The 19168-nt window shown below is 35.1% G+C and overlaps 1 protein-coding gene across 1 annotated transcript; it reads left to right on the plus strand.

Moving 5' to 3' along the window:
• On the plus strand, positions 1-11488 carry LOC110690527 (agamous-like MADS-box protein AGL9 homolog). The gene is made up of 8 exons (XM_021867385.1): positions 1-441; positions 2755-2833; positions 3542-3609; positions 3719-3818; positions 10321-10362; positions 10474-10515; positions 10919-11052; positions 11161-11488. Exons 1-8 carry the CDS (start codon positions 257-259, stop codon positions 11237-11239), a joined length of 729 nt encoding a protein of 242 aa, XP_021723077.1. The 5' UTR covers positions 1-256; the 3' UTR covers positions 11240-11488.
• The last annotated feature ends 7680 nt before the right edge of the window (positions 11489-19168 follow it).

The raw sequence follows: 19168 nt of genomic DNA on the forward strand, positions 1-19168 counted from the left end.
CAACTAGTACATGGTATCATTGGCCCACAATTATTTCATTTTTTCTTTTCCCTTTTATTTACCTAAAAGTAATTAATTGAACAAACAAATGTTATCAGTTCATGATTAGAGATTAAGGGTATCATACATCTAATTCAATAAAGTCCCCTCATAAAATAATTCATCAAAAAAAAAAAAAGCAAACAAATTCCTGAATAAAAAGAAAGGAACTAGCTTTCTTTGTTATTGAGAGTAGAGAGAGAAAAAGTAGAAGAAAATGGGGAGAGGAAGAGTGGAGTTGAAGAGGATTGAAAACAAGATCAACAGACAAGTAACATTTGCAAAGAGAAGAAATGGTCTTTTGAAGAAAGCTTATGAACTTTCTGTACTTTGTGATGCTGAAGTTGCTCTTATCATCTTCTCCAATCGAGGAAAACTCTATGAGTTTTGCAGTAGCCCTAGGTTTGTTTTTTAACCTTTTCCCCTTTTCTTTTCAAAATTCGCTCTCGGATATATGGTTGCGAATGACGATTCATGTTAGCCGACCCTAAATTAACTTAAAGCTTCGTTTTTGTTGTCTAAAACAATTTTAAAAGACTAAACTACCTACATACTTGTATCAATAAAGCTTGCTTTTTTATATGTTAAAAAAATAAAAGAAGAAATTTTGTTTGAAGTTTTTAAGGATCTTGAGAAAGAGGTGGGAAAGAAGGGCATAGGTTTCCGTTTTAGTGAATGTCTCAGCGTTTTTAGCAGTTTTTTTTTGTGTATTCCCTTATTTTTATTTTTAAAAAATTGAAATGGGAGTTTGAGTTTTTTTAATTTTAAAAATTAATTTCTTGTGTTTTGTGTGTTTAGTTTTGAATAGCATTAGATCTGGTCTCATGTAATATTTGTCCTGTGTTTGGTTTTACTAACAATAGCCTCTATTTCCTAACCTTCTTTTTCTGTTTTTTTGGTTCCATTTTTATGCTAAACCAAACTTTGTATTAATTCATCTTCTTCCTACTTTTCTTCTCACTTCCTCTCTTGCTTTTTTTAATTAGTCTCTTGCAACAAATTCTTTATTTTGAATTTTCTTTTCTGGAGCTTAATCTTTGGTTCACCTTACAATTTTAAAGCAAATTTATTTATAACATATCAATTTTAAAGATCTTGGGTTTTCATAATTGAGTATTATTAATTTTTCATTTATTTGGAGAGGAAGATTTAAGTAATAGTTAAATCAATTTCCGTCAAAGCAAATATTGTTCAAACAAGTTTGAGTTATGTTAAATTTTCAACCACCTTTTTATGTACAGTAATATATACAGTAAAACAATTGATCAGCTGCTTTACATTCTTGAATGTGCTCAATTTTTGTATTTTTTAGGGCTTCTTTTTAAATGATTCATCCTAGGTTTAAGGTAATCATTTGGCATTTCCATCTCGAATTAATTAATTAATTAATTACCTTTCATAATTACAGCTGATGCCTAGATTTGTGGTGGTTTTGACTTTTTTGTTTTTTTTTTTACTTGAAAAATTAATTATTGCTGAAAAATACAAAACTTTTTTGTATCATTAGGGTTTTCTATTTTTCTTTAAATTTCTGATTTCAAAATTTCCAGGTTTCTGAAATTTCAGATTTACAGGAGTTCCTTCTGATATTCTTAGATCTGTAAATTTTGAGTTGATTTAATATTTTTTGGACAATCTTTTGATCTCTTAAGAGAATGAGACAAAATAATCATTATTTCAGCAAGAAACCAGTGGATTTTTAGCATAATCCATCTGAAATACTTAATTGTATTTTGGGTTTCAAGACTTTATTTTGCTTTTATATTTTGGGTTTTGTGAAGCCTCATGAAACAAACAGCTAAGGTGACAAGGGGTTGAAGTCCTTGGTATCCACACATATTATCCAATCATATTTCCCTGGAGATCCATGTGATATTTGTACATGAAATAATTTTGGTGTTTGGTTTTTATTTTCATTAAATTAATATTTGGGAGTTTTCTTTGTTTAGAAAAATCAAAAGTTAGTTCAAAAGTTTAGTCTTGTTTTTTTTGGAAATCGATCTAATATATGCATTTGGCTCTTGTCTTATGAATTTTGTGTCTATCAACAAGATTCAATATAGTGTATTTTTTTTTAAAAAAAAAAAGATGAAATTTTACACCCTATTTTATGGTAGTTAAGTTTTACTGATTGTAATGTTTTTGGATGGTTGGAGATTTAAAAAAATAAATTTAAAAAAAAAAAACAATTTTAATCTCAATGAATATATAAATGTCAATTAAAGCTTCGTGTGCCCTAGAGAACAATAGTTGTCTGTAATTTGAAGATATCAATTGGAAGAACACAATTTCTTAAGAAGCCACACTTAGCTAGGTAACAAGATATAAGCATGCTAGTTTTTTAATTTCTTGCAAACTGCATTAGAAAACTTGCAATTGATGCAAGAGCTACTTGTCAATTTGTCATGCTTGGTCTCAAACTCTTACTACCATGATTGCTTTAACAAGTAGAACAATGCTGCATGCTGAAGAATTGTTTAGCTTGATTTATTGCTTTCATTCTGCAGCATACGTATACCATATGCGTGTCTCATACTGAATTATTGATCATATGAATTGTGTAATCTTCTCTAGACAATCTCAAGTTAGAGTGTATTACTATAACATGACCATAAAAGGTCTAATGATATGGTTTTGAATATTTTCCAAAATTCTCTATTTTTTAATATATATCTCAATTGAAATTTCTTACTCTATATATTCTTTGCCTTCTAGCATGCTCAAGACTCTAGAGAGGTATCAAAAGAGCAACTATGGACCCCCAGACAACACCGTCTCTACAAGAGAGGCCCTGGTATGTAAATTACCCACGAATTTTTTTTCTTCTCATAATTGGCTTGTTTACATTTCATTTTTTCTTAATTTGCTGAACATTCAAGGAGTATGCTCATAATATGTTCAGAAAATGACTGGAATCTCGAGTGACTGACCATGTCTAGGGTAGAATGCAAAATGGCTTCAAGCAAGTTGAAAATTGATGATGAATCTGAAATTGAGATAAACAAGAAAAGAAAAAATGAGGTCATAAGAAATGTATTAGAAGCCATATCATAATGATTTGGAAATAGAAATCAACATTACATATTTAAAAAAATTGATTGGTTATGATCGGAATGGATATGATGACTCTTGAGATTTTGGCTTCCACAAGATGATTGATAGAATTTATAACACGAATTTCCTACATTCCCACATAAGCGTTTTATTAAGTTTAAACAAGCTGATTTATAAGTTGTTAATTATTGGATGGGTATTCCAAAGATTAAGGATCAATGCATCAATCATACACAAATACACAAGATCTACTTGTCTAATAGCACATCCAATTGTGTTCATTAGGTTTATTCAATTGATCTATTCTGTTAGTCATTTTATCTTTTCAACATAATGCTAGTATATATTGGATTTATTGAGTGAATCTTTTCAGTTCTATATTAATAATCAATTCTTTCCTAACTAATTTTAGTGTATTAATGTTTCTCCTTGGTTGTAATGAATGAAGGAAATAAGTAGCCAGCAAGAGTACCTAAAGCTTAAAGCGCGTTATGAGTCCCTGCAGCGGACACATAGGTAGGTCAGAGGGATCTGCTAGTTAATACATGTCAACTGTTCTTTGAATAAAATTTGTTGTTACGAGCTTGAAATAAAGCTATTATGTTTTCTCACATACTATTGTTAGGAATCTTATGGGAGAAGATCTTGGTCCTCTAAGCAGCAAGGAGCTTGAATCTCTTGAAAGACAGCTTGATATGTCACTGAAGCAGATCAGATCAATTAGGGTACTAAACCGATATCCTTGCCTTTTTACATGCTTATAATTGGTGAAAATTACTTCGTATATTGGAAAAATATGGTTTGCAAGTTTATACTTTTTCTTACAATGAAGAAAGTATAAAATACTAGAACTCTACAATAAGTAGTTTATACTAAAGTGTGCGACAGCGGAAGCATAAAAACAAACTAAGTAGTTTATACTAATTAATCTAACCTCTCTTAAATCAGGTTTCACTCGCCTAATCTAAGGGTTTTTATGTTGTGCGACAGCGGAAGCAAAGGTCGAAAACAAACAAGAAAACAATAAAGAAATTCAATGCAAACAATAAGAACAACACCAAGAATTTACGTGGTTCACTATCGATGTGATAGCTACGTCCACGGGCACCGAGATCGAATGATTTCACTATAAACTGCAAAGATTACAAAGATGATTCTTGTATTTCTCAAGAACGGCTCTCACTCTCTCTCTCTTAACCTTAATACTAATATTAGGGAGGTTTTATATTAATCCCTAAAATAAAAGATACTTGGGCAAAAAGATAACATAAAAGATAACTTTAAATCGTAAAATCCGCGTCTCCGCATTTTTCCTTCTCCGCCCGGTCAGACCGGGCAAGGTCTGCCCGATCGGGCGCGAGAAGAAAACTCCATACGAATGCTTCAACGTATCCAACCCCCACCGCCCGGTCAGACCGGGCAAGGTCTGCCCGATCGGGCGAAGGCTCGCCCGGTCGGGCGCGAGAGCAGCTTCTTCAACGAATTTGCCAGGCACCTCTTCTTCTTCCGCCCGGTCAGACCGGGCAATGTCCGCCCGATCGGGCGGACAAAGCTACGAAGTACGAGTCACCTAATATACTTATCAACAATCTCCACCTTGACGAGAACTCGTAGTCAGCAAACGACCCCATCAAGACATAGTGAAAAAACATCTCAAGCCAAACCCGATGCAGGACTCATGCATAAGCCATACATCCCGATAAGTCTTCAACCAAGACCCATCACATACTCGTCTCCAAGTATAACAACTCATAATGCTCCACCTGCATCACAAGCCCCGGGCAAGCTCCACCTTAATGCCAACACACCTACACCAGGAGCTCCCCAACTTCGCCCTCAGGGCCTACTACATCACGTAGTAATCAATATTTAGCAAGTCTAAGCAATGTTTAAACTTGCTAAACGGAACAGGCTTAGTGAAGAAATCAGCCGGGTTGTCAGCAGTCCCAATCTTCTTCACCTTAATCCTCTTGTCAGTACGCAATAAATGATACCTGACATCAATGTGCTTCGTCCGATCATGGTGTACTTGATCTTTAGCTAAGCAAATCGCACTTAGACTATCACAATACACTGTAGCAAAATCCTGTGCAATACCCAGTTCACCTACTAGGCCTTTGAGCCAAATAGACTCCTTAGCTGCAGAAGTTAGAGCCATATACTCAGCTTCAGTAGTTGACAACGTAACTGATGACTGCAATGTAGACTTCCAACTAACCACAGAACCACCCAAAGTGAACACATAACCAGTCACAGACCTCCTGGTATCCACATCAGCTGCATAATCAGAATCACTGTACCCAGTGACCAAGCATTCCTTACCATTCCCGTACACAAGACCAATATCAGCTGTCCCTCTCAGGTAGCGAAAAATCCTTTTCACCCCTTGCCAGTGTTCCCTCCCAGGTCGAGCCATAAACCTGCTTACAACACTAACAGCATGCGCAATATCCGGCCTAGTACAGACCATAGCATACATCAAACAACCAACCGCGTTTGCATATGGAACTCTAGACATATAAGACAACTCCTCCTCTGATTGAGGTGACATAGACAAAGACAACTTACAACTAACAGTAGTTGGCGTACTTATAGGCTTCGATTTTTCCATCCCAAAACGAGACAGAATCTTTTCAATGTAGCTTTTCTGAGTCAAGAAAAGCTTACCTCTAGCCCGATCCCTGTAGATCTCCATACCCAAAATCTTCCTAGCTGCACCCAAGTCTTTCATGTCAAACTCCGAGTTAAGCATCTCCTTTAATCTAGCAATATCAGATTTATTCTTTGTGGCAACCAACATGTCATCAACATATAACAAAAGATAAATCATGGAACCATTATCCAGCTTACTATGATACACACAGCAATCATATGAATTCCTGTCAAAACCTTGTGAAACCATAAAAGAATCAAACCTTTTGTACCACTGTCGGGGGGATTGCTTAAGTCCATACAATGACTTTAGCAATCTGCAGGCATAGTGTTCCTTTCCAGGAACTTCGAATCCTTCGGGCTGCTTCATCAGAATCTCCTCCTCCAAATCGCCATGAAGGAAAGCCGTTTTAACATCCAACTGCTCCAGCTCAAGATCAAAATGTGCTACAATTGACAATAACACACGGATAGAAGTATGTCGAACCACAGGTGAGAATATCTCAACAAAGTCAACCCCTTCTACCTGACTGAACCCCTTAGCAACTAGCCTAGCCTTAAAACGTATTTGCTCAGTTTCCGACAACCCTTCTTTCTTCTTGTAAATCCATTTACAACCCACAAGCTTCCTCCCTTCCGGTACCTTTACCAGTTCCCACACTCTGTTCTTGTAAAGGGACTGCATCTCTTCACCCATTGCGGCAAGCCATTGCGCAGACTCACTACAACTAATTGCTTGTTTATATGTGGCAGGTTCAAATGACTCTACATCATCAGCTACACTCAATGCATAACCTGTCATCGCATCAACACAGCAATTTCTTCCCTCCATCTCTTCAATCAATCTAACAGGCTTCTTGATAACTCGTTTAGGCATCTCAAGAATGGTGTCAGGTTGACTAGATGACCCCTGATTAGATTGCTCCACCTCATCCCCAGAGTTAGAATGAGTAGGAGTAATCTCAGGTTCAGGAGTACCCGGCACTGGAACATCAGCATCATCATCAATATATTGTACCCGAGGTAAATCAGCAATGGTAGACTGATGTACCTCAAGTACCCCATCTGTCTGTAATAAATTGTCTCCTTCCCTTCTCAAATCTGAAATCTCTGCATTTTTAATTGAATACATGGTGTTTTCATCGAAAGTAACATCCCTACTAAGAATGACCCGACCCTCCGAAGGTGAAAAAATTCTAAACCCCTTCACACCATCCCCGTACCCAACAAAACACCCCTTCTTGGCTCGTGGATCCAGCTTACCCTCAATAACATGATAATAAGCAACACAACCAAAAATCTTCAAATTCGAAAAATTAGGCAACTTACCACTCCAGATCTCAAACGGAATTTTGGAATCAATTCCAGAATGAGGACCCCTATTAATGACATAACAAGCTGTTAACACAGCTTCACTCCAGTACCTCCTCCCAAGCCCTGCATTAGAGAGCATGCATCGAACTCTCTCTAGCAGTGTCTGATTAACCCGTTCTGCTACACCGTTCTGCTGTGGTGTCTTCCTGACAGTATGATGCCGACCTATACCCTCATCTGCACAGAACTGATTAAACTCGTCTTTGCAAAACTCTAGCCCATTGTCCGTTCGTAGCTTCTTGATCTTCCTTCCTTGTCGATTTTCCACCAAAGCTTTCCATTGCTTGAAAACTTTGAAGGCCTCATCCTTTGACTTAAGCAACCTAAGCCATGTGTATCGGGACTTGTCATCAACAAATGACACAAAATAGTGGTAACCTCCCATACCTTCAACTCTAGATGGACCCCAGCAATCTGAATGGATGTAATCGAGCACTGCATCAGTAATGTGAGCACCCTTGCTGAACTTTGACCTGTGTTTCTTACCAAACACACAATGCTCACAAAATTCAAGGTTGGCAACCTTGACCCCGGATAGAAGACCCCTCTTGGACAATAGCTGCATCCCCTTCTCCCCCATATGACCAAGCCTCATGTGCCAAATCTTAGTCATCTCCTGGTGAGATACAGATGCGCAAACCGCAGAACTAGGCAGTGTAACACCCTCAAAAACATAGAGGGTGTTCCTTTTGATACCCTTAAGTACCAACTCAGAACCTCTGAAAATACACAACTCCCCATCTGAAAACACACCATTGTACCCCAATTCATCCAGGGTACCCAATGAAATCAGATTCTTTCCTAAAGCAGGAACATGCCGTACATTAGTCAAAGTTAACCTCCGCCCATCAACAGTCCTCAACCTCATGGAACCAATACCTGTGACCTTACATGGAGCATTGTTACCGACTATAACCATACCCCCATTGCGAGGTTCATATGTATCAAACCAATCTCGACGTGGACACATATGGAACGAACACCCCGAATCTAGAACTCAGTTATCAGATAAATCATCAGACCTAGCAGAACTGACTAATGCTAAATCTTCCTCTGAATTATAGCTCTCATTCGGTTTCTCTTCAACTACAGCAGCCTGGGACTTGTTTTTCCTCACCGGACAATTATTCCTAAAGTGACCCGGTTCTTTACAGTAATAACATGTTTTAGTAGTAGTTTTACTAGATCCATCCTTGCCGTTTCCAGCACCCGACCCAGCATTGTTCCCCTTGTTAAACCCCTTATTCTTTTTAGACTTTCCGGACTTAACAAACAACCCACTACCATTATCCCCATTATCACTCGTAGCTTTCATTCTGAGTTCCCTAGTATGAAGTGCTGCCTTCACTTCTTCTAAGGTTATAGAATCCTTACCAACAACAAAAGACTCTACAAAATTCTCAAAGCTAGACGGTAGAGATACAAGTAAAATCAACGCAGCATCCTCATCATCAATTTTAACATCTAAATTACGTAAATCAAGCAAAATAGAGTTAAGTTTTTCTAGATGTTCCCGTAAGGAAGTACCTGACTGCATCCGGAGGCTAAACAACCGCTGTTTCAGTAATAATTTGTTGGTCAACGACTTAGTCATATACAATGACTCCAGCTTCAGCCACAATCCAGCCGCCGTTTCCTGATCAGCAACCTCCGTGATGATTTGATCATCAAGACTAAGTAATATGGTAGAGTGTGCCTTCTCTTCCATAACTTCTAACTGCGAGTCAGTCGGTCCGTCTCCTGACTCCGAAGTAGTACTCTTTGGAGCCAACGGACGCCATATCTGCTGTTGTTTTAACAGAGCCTTCATCTTAATTTGCCATAGCCCGAAACTATTTTTCCCGGTAAACTTCTCAATTCTTATTGTTGAATCTCCTGCCATTGTTATCTTCAAGAAACTCTCCAAGGATTGAACCTGAGCTCTTGATACCAATTGTTGTGCGACAGCGGAAGCAAAGGTCGAAAACAAACAAGAAAACAATAAAGAAATTCAATGCAAACAATAAGAACAACACCAAGAATTTACGTGGTTCACTATCGATGTGATAGCTACGTCCACGGGCACCGAGATCGAATGATTTCACTATAAACTGCAAAGATTACAAAGATGATTCTTGTATTTCTCAAGAACGGCTCTCACTCTCTCTCTCTTAACCCTAATACTAATATTAGGGAGGTTTTATATTAATCCCTAAAATAAAAGATACTTGGGCAAAAAGATAACATAAAAGATAACTTTAAATCGTAAAATCCGCGTCTCCGCATTTTTCCTTCTCCGCCCGGTCAGACCGGGCAAGGTCTGCCCGATCGGGCGCGAGAAGAAAACTCCATACGAATGCTTCAACGTATCCAACCCCCACCGCCCGGTCAGACCGGGCAAGGTCTGCCCGATCGGGCGAAGGCTCGCCCGGTCGGGCGAAGGCTCGCCCGGTCGGGCGCGAGAGCAGCTTCTTCAACGAATTTGCCAGGCACCTCTTCTTCTTCCGCCCGGTCAGACCGGGCAATGTCCGCCCGATCGGGCGGACAAAGCTACGAAGTACGAGTCACCTAATATACTTATCAACAGTTTGCAAGTTTATACTTTTTCTTACAATGAAGAAAGTATAAAATACTAGAACTCTACAATAAGTAGTTTATACTAAAGTGTAGGTTCTGGTTGATATTATGTTACTTTTATGGTCTACATAGATATTTGGGTATGCATGGAGTTAACGCAGCTAGCTAGTTGTTGAATGATGTTTAAAAAATCTTTCGAAAATTGAACCGATTCATTAGGGTATTGAAAATCTTTCGAAAATTGAACCGATTCATTAGGGTATTGAAATCATACCCTTGCCTTATACATGTGTAGTTGGTGAGGTGTTAACAAAGAAACCTACCATCTTGGAGGAATATTGTTATGCTTCTTTCGCAATAAATCATTCCAATATATGATTGAATTGTAAGAGAAAATGTACTTGGATTCGACTAGCAGTGTCATCATCTCCTTAAGCTAAACTGAAGTGTTAAATTTGACCGAGATTAATGTGAATACCTTAGTCCTTGTAGTCTTCTCTCTATAAAACGACTAGAGAGAGTGCTACAATATTTTGAAACTAGCCTGACTCATTTGATAGGCCAAGTAGTATGCGTACTTACAAAATTGTTCATGGCTTTTCATCTTACTGTTTTCGACTTTTTTTAACATTCTATTTCTTGCAGACACAATGCATGGTGGATCAACTCACTGATCTACAAAGGAAGGTAAACTAGCTACCAGTAGCTAATAAAAATTTTTGAGGAACCACAAATTCTTACCAATCATCACCAATTACTTTTGCTGCTTAACTCAGTAGAATGTCTTTACTGCTGCAGGAACATATGCTTAATGAAGCAAACAGAACTCTAAAACAAAGGGTGCGTAGCTTTTCTTCATTTTTATTCCCTCCCCCTACATCATTTTACCTTCATCTGGATGCATATTTTTCGTATTTTCTCTCAAAATTTAATTGTACATAGAGTCGAATAAAACAAGAAAATACAAGATTATCTTGTTGATAAACAAAAAAAGGTATTTCTCTAGTGGTCTTTTTGTAGATAAATCAACAACTTTTGTAAAAATGCGGGTTTCATAAATGTTGATTTATTTACAAAAAGGGGAAAATGACATGCTGACTGAGATATTTTGTTAATTCATTTACAAAAATGCCACTAGATAAACGTTTTTTTGTTTATCTTGAAGATTAACTGAGGCTCCCTCGAGTAAAATTATTGTTATAGTGTATCCTTATCCGTGTTACGTTACATGAAATTGATGCAGTTGATTGAAGCAAACCAAGCAAGTTCTCTTCAATGGGGGAATGTGCAAGATGTTGGTTACGGTAGACAGCCTGCTCAACCTCATGATGATACCTTCTTTCACCCTCTTGACTGTGAACCAACACTACAAATGGGGTACGTATGATACCTTAGCGTCTCCTATATCAATTATAATAAACCGAGCATGGCATGGGTATTACGGTATAGCCTAGTTAGTTAAGCTAATATTGTATGGAATTGCAGTTACCAGCCTGATCCAGTAAGTGCAGCAGCCGCGGCAGGAGCTAATGCCAACAATTTCTTACCAAATTGGCTACCTTGAACATGCCTTTGTCCTTAGTTACAAAGGCTTCATATAAATGGCTGTGAATTCGAGCTTGTAATCCATATATATGCTGAGTGTTTAATTCTCTTGTCATAATTCACAAGACCAAAAGTATATGATTATTGTGTGTTTGTGTGTAAGAACAACTCTTAACATTATTTGCTGTTATATTTTTGTACTTTGGATAAACCTTGTCTGCAAATGGAATATTTACTAGTAACTAGTAATATTGCTTTCTTATCTTAAGCTTTTGTACATCACTAATACATAAGTATTGTTGTATGACTGTATGAGTGTTCATCATCTAATTATCTAACCAACTACGAAGTATTCTATTAGTCTGTTGAATTCCTGGGTTAGTTCAGTATGCGTGAAATCTCATAATTTGGTTGGTTCTAAGTTCTAACACCTCAAACTAAATCTTAAAAACTCAACTAATTGCTATTGATGATTTAAGTGAAATGTTCAAGTTATCGAAAGTATAGATAACATCATGATTGGATGATCCATTATAGTTTATACGGAGTAATTAAAACAGAGTGTTTTTTTTTTTTTGGTCTTTAGACCACCTAAATAAACATACAGTATAACACTTTAGATAGCAGTTGATTTATCAGTGAAAAGATTTAACATCAAAGCTCATGTATAATTGCTCAAATCTCACTAGATCTACTTTGAAAGTGTTTTTAACTAGAGGTGATCAATGTATGGGCTGGGCCGGGTCAAGGTAAAAATAATATGCCCATTTATCAGGTCAGGCCGGGCAAAACTTTCAGGCCGGAAAATGTGTGTCTAAACCCATCCAAACTACGCGGTTCATACAGAATTTTTCGAGCCAATTTCGGACCGGGCCAAAAAATCAATTAATATTGCATTAAATTGATTCCCCAAACCCGTCCAAAATTTTTAAGAAATCAGGCCGTGGTGAGCCCGACCTGATTTTGGGCCGGAAAAATATGTCCAAAGCCCATCCAAAATCGGGTCAGGCCAACAAGCTGGACTCAACTTGATCACCTCTATTTTTAACCTCATTATCCCCACTTGAGGGACTTGGCTCAATGTAGCCTGTAGCCTAAATTGGTGGATTCGTTAGGATATAGACTGTTACTATGATTGGATCATGTTTCTTTAATGTATTACAAAGTACTCTGTGTATTTCTATTCAAAAAAAAAAGTACTCTCTGTATCTTTACTATTTACAGAAGATAAATAATTTTTTTTTTTTCCAAATATAGAAAACTTAAGCCTCATCATAAGTTTTGCTTAAAATGGTTGAAATCTAGCATTGAAATTTGTGACCTTAAAAATCTTCTGTGAAAACAAAAGTACTACCTCCGTTAACGGTTATTTGCAACATATACTATAAATGGATGTTAACTATTATGTGCAACAAATGTTTTTTTTTTCCTTTTTAGGTAATCATTTCTCTCTATCTCTCTCTTCATCACATGCACCCAACTTTTTCTCTCTCCATTTTACTCTCACAAACAAATTTTGCCTAGGAGTCCGCAAACACCCCTTTATTGCAAATAATAGTTAACGGAGGAAGTATATGGACCTTACAAGCTCAAGCAAGTAAAATATGACATGATAAGGAATGTGGGCTTATTATTGGACCAACATCAATGTTTGATGCGTGATCCATCTTACTGGACTCAATGGTTGCTCATACATGGCCCAATAATGAAGCCCAATTAAATACTTCTAATGCGGCCCATGTTGCTTTTTTTCCTTCTACACCAGTACTATTTATGTGAGAAAGCAATGTCTCACCAACTTGATTAGACTAGGCCAATAAATGGGTTTTTGTTTTCTACCACATATTTTCCTTTTTGTTTTAATGTACTTTCCCCAATTCAAAGATATTTGCAACTTGCATTTATGGAGGCAAAAAGACACGTGCTTTCCATAAAAGGAAAGCGATGTCCGAGTACGGAGAAATATTGGTTTATGGTACATAAACGAGTAATCTTTATCATTTTCCCTCACTCATTAAGTGTCTGACCTGTAAATACTAGACTAAAAAAACTGTGAGGGACTTAGGGTTGAGGTATGGTCAGGCCTTTCTCCTTGCCTTATATTCCTACCTCCGTTTTTATTTAGTTGACACGTTTTGACATTAACACAATTCACACACCTCCCTTTGACTGTATTTTGTGCTTTATACATAATGAAAAATATAGTCATGTGGGATCTTGCTAGATTCGTCACATTATATACTTTTAAAATATCAACTTTTTATAATTTTTGCTTATTGATAATTAAATATATTAATGATTGAATAAGTGTATTGGCAAACGTGACTAAGGAAACGTGTCAACATATATATATATATATATAGAGAGAGAGAGAGAGAGAGAGAGAGGTTACAAGTCCGAGCCCCACTAACAATAAAATGCTTAGGAGCCTGCGGAATTAGGCTGGCTAAATTTGCGAGAGGTGCTGGTATAGTAGGATTTTTCATCTTACCTTATTATATATACATTTACTCCATTCGTTATTTATGTAAGAGTCCCACTTTCTTAAATTGACCATATTTATTTAAGCAAGTCATTATCAATTTTTTTAGAAATCTCACTTGTATTATACGAAGTATATTATTTCTATCTTCTCCTTTTCACTCCACCTTCATTTTATACAATATTTCTCCCTCTCATAAGTCACAATATACTAATTATATTTCTCTCTTACTGTTCCAAATTTTTTATCTACTTATAAATTATTTTACACTTTTGCCTAAACTCCGCACACATCCTAATATGACACTTAAAAAGATACAAAGGGAATACTACGCATCTTACTTAATACATTCTCCGCATTTTTTATCATTAATATGTTTAATTTGTCTTAAAGTAAATATTACAAAAGTTACATTTTGAAATCATGCATTGAACATTCAATCAAAATCACACATATAATATATATTTCCTTGAGTATAATTTAAAAATAAAAAAATGATTAAGTAAGAGTAGTTGGTCGAACAACTAAACAACGAATTAATGAGAATGTAAAAATAATACTCCTTCCGTTTCAATTTGTTATTCCCATATATTATTTTGAGCCTTTCAAAAAGAAATACCCATATTGAATGTATTCTACTTTTAACTTAGTTTTTATTTCCTATTTTATACATAATAAATTCTGATTGCTTAGATTAATTGATAATGAATTAATAAAATGACTCTAAGTAAAAAAAATTACTCCCTTGATTTATGCAATTATGACTAATGCTTTCCTAAAAAAATCAAAAAAAGTTAAATAAGGCAAAACTATTTGTGAATTGTTTTTTACTTTAATGCTAGATTCCAAATTTTCTTTTTTTCTTATTTTTATGTGATTGATTCTATATGGGACTATCATATTGAAATGGAGGGAGTACTCTCTTTGTTCCTAAATAATTAACGTGGTTTGACTTTTTTTTTCACTTTTATATACTAACCTTGACTCCAGATATTTACTAATAAATTTTTAAAATTGCTGTTTTTTTTCAGTTATTTTACTTATTACTCCATCTGTTTTGTAATATTAACAACACTTTCCTTATACACCTGTTTTATAATAATTACTACAATTCCTTATTTAGTAATGATCCATTGCTATTTTATTATTTCTCTCATCTATCAACTCCACTTACACTGTTCTTTTATTGATTATCTATCATACTAACAATTAAACATATCCCCACCAACAATACTTTATATTATGTAAAATTCAACCTTTTGTCTATACTCCGTAATTTTTCTAAAACTTTATGCAACACCTAGTGACGTAGTGTTTTGACGATTACGGAACGAGGGGGTATATATTACTCATCAAAGTAGTGCATCGACAATTGTGTTAAGGCCGTGTTTCAATTTACCATAAACTACTGAACTGAATTGAACTAAACTAAACTAAACTGAACTGAACTGATTGGAGCTAAACTGAATTGAACAGAACTAAATAGAGATGAAATGAATTGTTTACGAAAGAATAAAATTAGGAACCGAACTGAACTGAAATTAAGCTGAACATAATTGACTCTGAATTTGATCGTATTAGTTATTCCAAAATAGAAATACTATATTCCCTTCATGTTTTAACAAGTGTTACACTTACCAAATCCGAACATGTTTAAATAAGTGTTACGAAGTATATTTCTCTATTTTTTTTAGCAAAAAACTACATTCAAATATTATATTTTTTTCTTCTCATGGCCCCGCCTAAACCCAATACTATTTTTTTTAAATTAATATCTTTCCTTTCATATTCATTACTTTTCAAAGTTTTCAATAAACTATTAACCCTACTATCTTTCTTTGATAATTTTTAAGGGTAATACAAGCCCTAAAGGCTATATATAAGCATTAAATACACCATGAAAAATTGTACTCCCTCTCTTTCAATATAATATTCCCATATGAAATCAATCACATAAAATAAGAAAAGAAGAATATTTGGAATCAAACATTAAAGTAAAAATTAGTTCATAAATAGTATTGCCTTATTTAATTTTTTTTTATTTTTTAAGGAAATCGTCAACCATAATTGAATAATTCAAGGGAATAATTTCTTTACTTAAAGTCATGTCATCTATTCACAATCAATTAATTTAATCAATCAAAATTTAATATGTATAAAATAGGTAATATAAACTAAGTTAAAAATGGAATACATTCAATATGGGTAGATCTTTTTGAAACACCCAAATAATATATGGGACTAAAAAATTGAAATGGAGGGAGTATAAAATTAGGAATTCATTACAAAAACACGCATAAGTTAGTGTAATTAGTGTTTATATTTTTATTATTTCTTAAATTTATAAGGAGTACGATTTTTTAGTATGTATTTAATGCTTATATGTAGCCCTAAGGAATATGTGTAGCATTTTCCATTTTAAATACTATAACTACTCTATTTATCTCTTATTTTATTTAAGTCAATTAAATTGTTTAAATTTATGTGCCGATTAAATTGTACTCCTTAACACTAATTAAAAGAAACACCACGGAATATAATTTTTTTAAAAAAATAAAAACAAAGAGTATATATCATGGATTACAAGATAACACAATAAAAACCTACTCCCTCCGGCCCCTTTTGATAGTCCCTGATGGATAAATTTTAGTCCCAAAATGTTCACTCCATTTTCTTTTTCCAACAACTATTAGGGCATGTTCTCTTACGTTGTCTCTTATAAAATATTCATTTTAGTTCAGCTGAGTTCAGTCAATGAGAACAGACCCTTAATATTAATTTTCAAAATTATTTTTTCATGTAAATTTTGTTTTCCCATATACTTTTATTACTGTCTCTCTCTACTTTTTTGCATACCCAATGTCAAGAGGTTTATTTTTCAACACTCCCCCTCACATGTAAGGTCCCTTTAACTCAAGGATCACTTTGTCCAATTCAATTTGGCCCACAATACTTAATGCCATTAAAGGTCCCAAACTTTAATTTAGGCCTAGCAATATACTTAAACCATTAGAAGTCCCATACCGTGGGCCTGACTCTGATACCATATTAAACGCGGGTCTGGGCCACACTCGCAAACCAAGAGACAAAGTTCACTTCACAAGTCCAAGGAGGTTCTATCCCAAAACCATATGGCAATAGAAGGAGTAGCCCCTTAGCCTTATAAACTGTTTAATTCTCTCTTCTTCAACCAATGTGGGACACTTACATGTGGTGACACTTGAGAGGTTTATTCTTCGACAATATACTACCCCCATTTCATATTATTTGCATATTAGACATTTTTTCTCTCTAATTTATGTCAAATCGTTATAAATAATATAAAACAAATGTAATATTTATTTTTTTCAGAGGTAAAAATAAAGACCTACTACAGTACTACGTATATAAATTGGCTTTTTATTATTAAATAAATCAAATTAAAAAATAAAAAAATAAAGAAAGCAAGGACTCCGTAAGCAACCATGGACCGTCTCAATCCAACAATAACAATAGACTAATAGTGACACGTTAGGCGAAAAATAGCAAGAATATCAAAAAGGATAAAATGTCCACCTTACATTACTGGATGCATTTAACTATAGTACTTGTAAGATTCCCCCGCCTTTATTTTTGACTCCCTCTATTCAACTATTTTATTTGTCCCTATTTTATTTTTTACCCTATTTGACTGTATACAGTCTCCAAAAAGCATCTTAAAACATTACGAAGTATATCTGTAGTTCGTTTATATATGGAAAAATTATAAAATCATGTTATTAATAAAATCTATATAAAGAGACGAATCTAACAAGACCACTCATAAAACTAGTAGGAAGCGAGATACAATTTGGGCCGCCACTCCTTTAGTTATATCAAATTCTATCTTGGGGAAGAGATAGGCAACAACATGTGCCGCAATGTCTTGAGTGTTCAAAAAACTTTTGAATCTGCTTCAACAACGCAACAACCTCCTTCTCTAATTTTCCAAGAGAAGAGAAAGAGAAAAAGAGAAAAGAGAAAAGAATGAAACAGTACCCAATTGCCCGACAACTAACTTCATATTTAACCACCTTACAATGAGTCGTATAAGTCATAACTCGCCTAAGTAAAAAGTCAGACAACCCAAACTAAGTCAGATATGAAGACCTTGTCATCAAGTCAACACACATCGCGACCTCGTTCCCAAAAGTAAAGTAATATATTTGCCTTATTGTTTCGCAGACAACTCAAAGTCAGCCTCTTTTATTGTTTAAATTTCCAGACCGATAGCAAATATCAAAAAGGGTAACTTGAATAACATTTTGGCAATGTTTAATACCCCCATACCAGCACATGAAACTGCATGATTCCCATAAATAACTCCGAAAAATACCCTAGATCAAGCAAATCACGATGTTGAAATAAAGAACAAAGGAACACCTTATCAATAACACAACACACATCAATTAGCGTTCATTGTTTGACCTAGCCCAGAAATAGGGACCACCCGAAGCCAAGCCAAGGTGTGTTCTCACTGTTGAGTGAGACTTCCACAAAGCTGACCAGCAAGGAGACAAAGAAAATGTGAATTATGCAGAAACAATAATCTCTGTGAAATATATATCTGTCAAAATCTTCATAAGTTTTGGGGGCAACGACCTCAATAGGATTACTTAAATTGTCAGACTCCAAATATTAATAAAAGGGCCTAGCTTACAATTTCTGGTCTAATCTAGAGTAAGTGTGTACTCTATTAAAAACACTTTGAACTGAAATTTCTAAAGACTTAGATCGCAATTTAAATCGGTTAAATTTATAAAAGGTTCTGGCTCGATAACATCACTAAGGGCCTATTCTCATTGAATGAACTTAGCTGAATTGAACTGAACTGAGCTTAACTGAACTGAAGTGAAATAAATATTTTATAAGAGAAGGAAATTAGAAGCTGAGCTAAACTGAACTAAAAATAAACGTATGAGAACAAGCCCTAAAACCTACTTTGTAGAGAAGAGAGAATAGTATATAGCCATTTGCCAAGTTGTGTAGTCGTAGTTGAGTACCAAAAGAGAGTAATCAAAGTAGACTGACTTAGAAAACAGTCGTCAGGCCACCGCTTGATATGCACCAATCCACATTGCGGCTTCGATGACATTATCTTCCCAGGCCACCGCTTGATATGCACCAATCCACTTCTACTATTCAACCAACCGACTTTCAACTTTTGAATTTATTTATATTTGGATTGCTTCATAAAATATAAATTCAAAAAGTTGAAAGTCGGTTATATTTGGATTGCTTAATAAAATTTAAGTTACTCATTCGTCTTTTTGGATGATAGTGTTCAATTCATCTTCTTCGACTTTATTGTTTACATATTTGTGCAAGCCTGCAAAGCAATTAAGCTACCTATTTTTATTTTAAGTTGGGAGTTTTCAAAAAGCTTCATCGAAAATTTATCTTTCTAGTGTTGGTTTTTTTAAGCTCTGAGCTTTGGTTTTACTTAAG

The sequence above is a fragment of the Chenopodium quinoa genome, unplaced genomic scaffold (assembly GCF_001683475.1).
Source record: "Chenopodium quinoa cultivar QQ74 unplaced genomic scaffold, ASM168347v1, whole genome shotgun sequence".
Taxonomy (NCBI): Eukaryota; Viridiplantae; Streptophyta; class Magnoliopsida; order Caryophyllales; family Amaranthaceae; genus Chenopodium; species Chenopodium quinoa.

Bases quoted from the DNA above. Each gene is read 5' to 3' on its own strand.
- LOC110690527 (XM_021867385.1), top strand. From the start codon at position 257: ATGGGGAGAGGAAGAGTGGAGTTGAAGAGGATTGAAAACAAGATCAAC. The intron at 442-2,754 runs GTTTGTTTTTTA...TTTGCCTTCTAG, and splicing joins GAGTTTTGCAGTAGCCCTAG to CATGCTCAAGACTCTAGAGA. The intron at 10,516-10,918 runs GTGCGTAGCTTT...AAATTGATGCAG, and splicing joins ACAGAACTCTAAAACAAAGG to TTGATTGAAGCAAACCAAGC.